The sequence below is a fragment of the Acanthisitta chloris genome, unplaced genomic scaffold, assembly GCF_000695815.1.
Source record: "Acanthisitta chloris isolate BGI_N310 unplaced genomic scaffold, ASM69581v1 scaffold29557, whole genome shotgun sequence".
In the NCBI taxonomy this organism is placed as follows: Eukaryota; Metazoa; Chordata; class Aves; order Passeriformes; family Acanthisittidae; genus Acanthisitta; species Acanthisitta chloris.
The window spans coordinates 1-3,940 of NW_008681416.1; the positions used below are offsets into that span (position 1 = coordinate 1).

The following is a 3,940-nucleotide window of genomic DNA, read 5'->3' on the forward strand; positions in this document are numbered from 1 at the left end:
GGAGGGAGGGAGGGAAGGAGGGAGGAGAGGCAAGGGCTTTGGTAGCGTGGAATGGGAAGGAGATAAGGCCATAATTAGTGAGGATTCCACCAGCTCCTTGCTCAGCCTTGGATTCAGAAAGTGCTGGCACAATGCAGGGGAGTGTGGGGATTTTAGGGGGATGCAAGTGGGTGTGGGGATTTTAGAGGGATGCCTCTCTGCGTGGGAGGTGGAAAGAAGAAAGAGGGGAAGAAAGCTGGGGTGAAACCAGGAGGTTTCCTTCTCTGGGGACCTGCCTGTGCATGATGCAGTACGCAGTGAGATGAGTTTGCCAGGACACCTCTCCTCACATGCTGCTGATCTTCTCTCCTGCATCTGGGCCAGGTGAATGTGTTCCTCAGGAGACTGGAACTGCTCCTCAGGTGAGTGGGCCAGCTGATCTCTTCAAGTGGTTCCAGACTGGGGGCATCCCTCTGAAGCCAAACCCACTGGAGACCCAGGGAGCAGGTTCTGTGGGCAGGATATGTTGTTTGGGCAGTGGCTCCACTGACCAACCTGGGAGATGCTCTTCCATCTCTGCTGATGGGCTTTGCCTGCAAGGATAGAGGCACAGGCAGGAACAGGCTGCAGGGTGAGGATCCTGGGCCAGGTGGACACCAGGGCTCATTTCCAAGCAGAAAGCAGCAGCCTTTTCCTGTTCTGACTTTTCTCATGGGATGAAGGTTGCTGGTGTCTCCTTGTTCCTTGCCTGCTTGTGCGTGTCCAGCCAGACTGTAGACTCCATCTCCAGGGATGGGGAGGCAGTTCAGCACCCCACTGGTGCTTCAACTGCCATCACTCAGCACCACCCAGTCTCACAGGGCTGAGTTTAGAAAGATTTTCAAGAGATGCTGGGACTTTCATAGGAGAAACAACTCATTCATGGCCTGAAGTCATGCCAGGGAAGGGTTAGGTTTGATATTAGAAAAATGTTTTTCCCTCAGAGGGTGTATGGGCACTGGAACAGCTCTCCAGAGCAGTGGTCATGGACCCAAGGCTGACAGAGCTCCAGGAGTGTTTGGCCAATGCTCTCAGGGTGGATTGTTGAGGTGTCCTGTGCAGGGCAGGAGTTGGACTGATGATCCTGGTGGGTCCTTCCAGCTCATGGGATTCTGTGGCAAGTAACATCATGGAGACACATCCCCAGCATGTGTCATGACTGAGACACTTTGGGTACCTTCATCCACAACACATGAGCCTGGTTCCCACCCAGGATGATGAGCACAGGGCTGGGAAGACCATGGGGTGTGGAGGAATCACAGCCTGCAGACCCAAGATCAGTGACTGCAGACATGCTGGGAGCACTGGGGAGGGCTGAAGCCTGGGGTGCTCATGCCATAGCCCACCCTGGGGGCAGTGTGGGTCGGGGACAGTGAGGTGGGCAGCAGGTCCCACGGGCAGGGGCTGATGACATCTCTGTGCTTCCTTCCCGGAGCAGAGGGCACGGAGAGCAGTCCTGCCCCCCGAGGAAGGCTCTGCCGCGGGGCCCCTGCCCACCTACCTCGGCAATAAGGAAGGTAGGTGCCGGGGGAGGGACTTTCCCTGGATGCCCTGCCCTGCCCCGTTCGCCCCTGCCAGCCCCGGTGCTGCTCCCCGCAGACTCGTGCCGGCTGAGCCAGGACCCGGGGCCCTGCAGTGGGATGCTCTCCCGCTTCTTCTACAACTCCTCCTCCATGGCCTGTGAAACCTTCCTCTACGGGGGCTGTCTGGGCAACGGCAACAACTTCTACTCTGAGAAGGAGTGCCTGCAGGCGTGCCGGACCGAGGGTGAGCCCCCGGGGCCGGGAGCTGCCTCTGCCGAGGTGTCACAGGGGATCTGAGCATGGCCTGGAATGCCACGTGTCGGCATCCCTGGGGGTCCCTGACCCCATCCTCACACAGCCTTGTCCCCACAGCTGCCTGCAGGCTGCCCATCGTGCCAGGGCCGTGCCAGGTACCGGTGACACGTTGGGCCTTTGACGCTGCTCAGGGCAAGTGCATCACCTTCAGCTATGGAGGCTGCAAGGGCAACGGGAACCAGTTCTACTCGGAGAAGGAGTGCAAGGAGTATTGTGGGGCTCCTCCACTGGCAGGTACCCCCTGTGCCCATCCTGGCCAGCACTGTGCCAGGGCAGCAGCTGCATCACCTCTTGTCCTGGCTCTGGGATGGGGCTGTACCGGGTCAGGATGAGTTCAGGGTGGGTGTGTGCTGGGTCCAGGATAAGGCTGGAATGGGTCAGGATGGGTTTAGGATGGGCCTGGATGGGTTCAGGATCATGTGTTCGGGGTCCAGGATAAATGTGAGGTGGGTCTGGATGGGTTCAGGATGGGTCTGCAATGGGTCTGGGATAAGCCTGGGATGGGTTCATTGTGGGTCCAGGATGGGTCTGGGTCTGGGATGGTTTTATGCTGTGTCTGGGTCTGGATGGATCCAGGATAGTTGTGTCCTTGGTCTGGGCTGTGTTTGTCATGGGTCCACAATGGGCATGGGATGGCTTTGCGCTGTGCCTAGGATGGGTCTGTCCTGGGTTGGTAGTTATGTTCATTGAGATACAGACAAGTATGGCACAAGGGCTGAACAGGCTGCAGGTGTGTGAGGACATGACTGAACTTCAAAATGGATTTGATAATAGGGGGAACATCCCCAAGCAGGTCAGGGTGCAGTGGGGAGCAATGGAGGTGACAGCCCTTGGGCAGGGGGTGCTGGTGAGAGTGAAGGATTTGGGGGCTGCAGAGACCCTGACACCAAGCAAGGACCAAACCAGGGTCCCAGCTGGGGGTATTCCCTTGTGTGACACCTGCCAGACCCCCCAGATCTATCCATCACAGGGGTTTCCATGCTGAACCTCCTGGGGAGACACAACAGGCAACACTCAGTCCTCTGGTGAAGGGACAAGCAGTTTGTCAGGAGTGTGGCAGGGGAAATCTCCCTGCAGAGAGGGCACTGAGGGGTCTCCCACCACAGCCAGCCCTGGGTGAGCCTGCTCCCAGAGCAGCAGAGCTGGGGACTGTTGTTTCCCCACGGATGGGACATGGGGCCTGAGTAACATGTCTTAGGGCAAAGCCCATCTTTTATTACCCTGTCAGCAACATAAAGTGCATGGTGAGCAGTGGGACACAAAGGGTCACCCCAGGACAGCACAGGTGTGGATGGAGGGTCTGAGCACTGCCACCCCTCACTGCTGGCAGGGACAGAGTGGGAAGCAGCATCCAGCACTGACTGTGGGGCAAGAAGGGTCTCAGGGTCTGTCCTTCACCTGCTGTGTCTCTCCACTTGCAGAGGATGAGGAGTTTCTGCGTCTGTCAAACTAACACAGGCACAGGACAAGAGGTCAGCATCCAGCACAGGGATCTCACAGAAGGGTGCTGGCAGCTGCCACCAGCACAGGAAGTGCCTCCAGCAGTAAATGTCTCTTATATGACCAACGACCCCAGTGTCCATCCTTGAGCTGAGGGTGAGGGGGCAGGGGATGCTGTGGGGTCCTCTCTGGCCTCCATGGTGGCCTCCCCACTTTTCTGGGGCTGCTGGGTGCTCCCTGCTGGGTCTCTGCCCCTTCTTGAACCCACTGCTCACATGGTGCTGGTGTGGGCAAGTGAGCACTGAGAGGCTTGGGGGGTCTTGCTGGTTAGGGTTCAGCCCCTCTTTTCCCAGGATGGGCATGGGCAGCCAGGGAGGGGACAGCAGGGGAGGGAGCAGGTGTCGCCTCCTCCCCAAAGGTGAATGATTTCTGCTGGATCTACATCGTGGTGGGACTGGGGACACCCATGCGTGGTCAGGATAGGGGTCACAGGGAGGGGGGACAATCACAGGGAGTTAGCAGTAAGGGATTAGTGGGTGTCAGAGGGGACCCTGAGGGATAAGAGGAGGGAATTAGAGGATTATGAGAATCACAGGGGAAATGGGGCTGGCACAGAAGGGGAGAACAGTGGTTATGGGGGTCCC

The 3,940-nt window shown here is 58.1% G+C and overlaps 1 protein-coding gene across 1 annotated transcript; it reads left to right on the forward strand.

Moving 5' to 3' along the window:
- Window positions 1–363: 363 nt before the first annotated feature.
- Window positions 364–3,309, forward strand: LOC103805451 (inter-alpha-trypsin inhibitor-like; the record flags this gene model as incomplete). The annotated part of the gene is made up of 5 exons (XM_009078102.1): window positions 364–401; window positions 1,457–1,535; window positions 1,618–1,785; window positions 1,914–2,090; window positions 3,278–3,309. Coding segments are annotated over 5 exons (494 nt in total), but the record flags the coding sequence as incomplete, so codon positions are not given.
- Window positions 3,310–3,940: the final 631 nt, after the last annotated feature.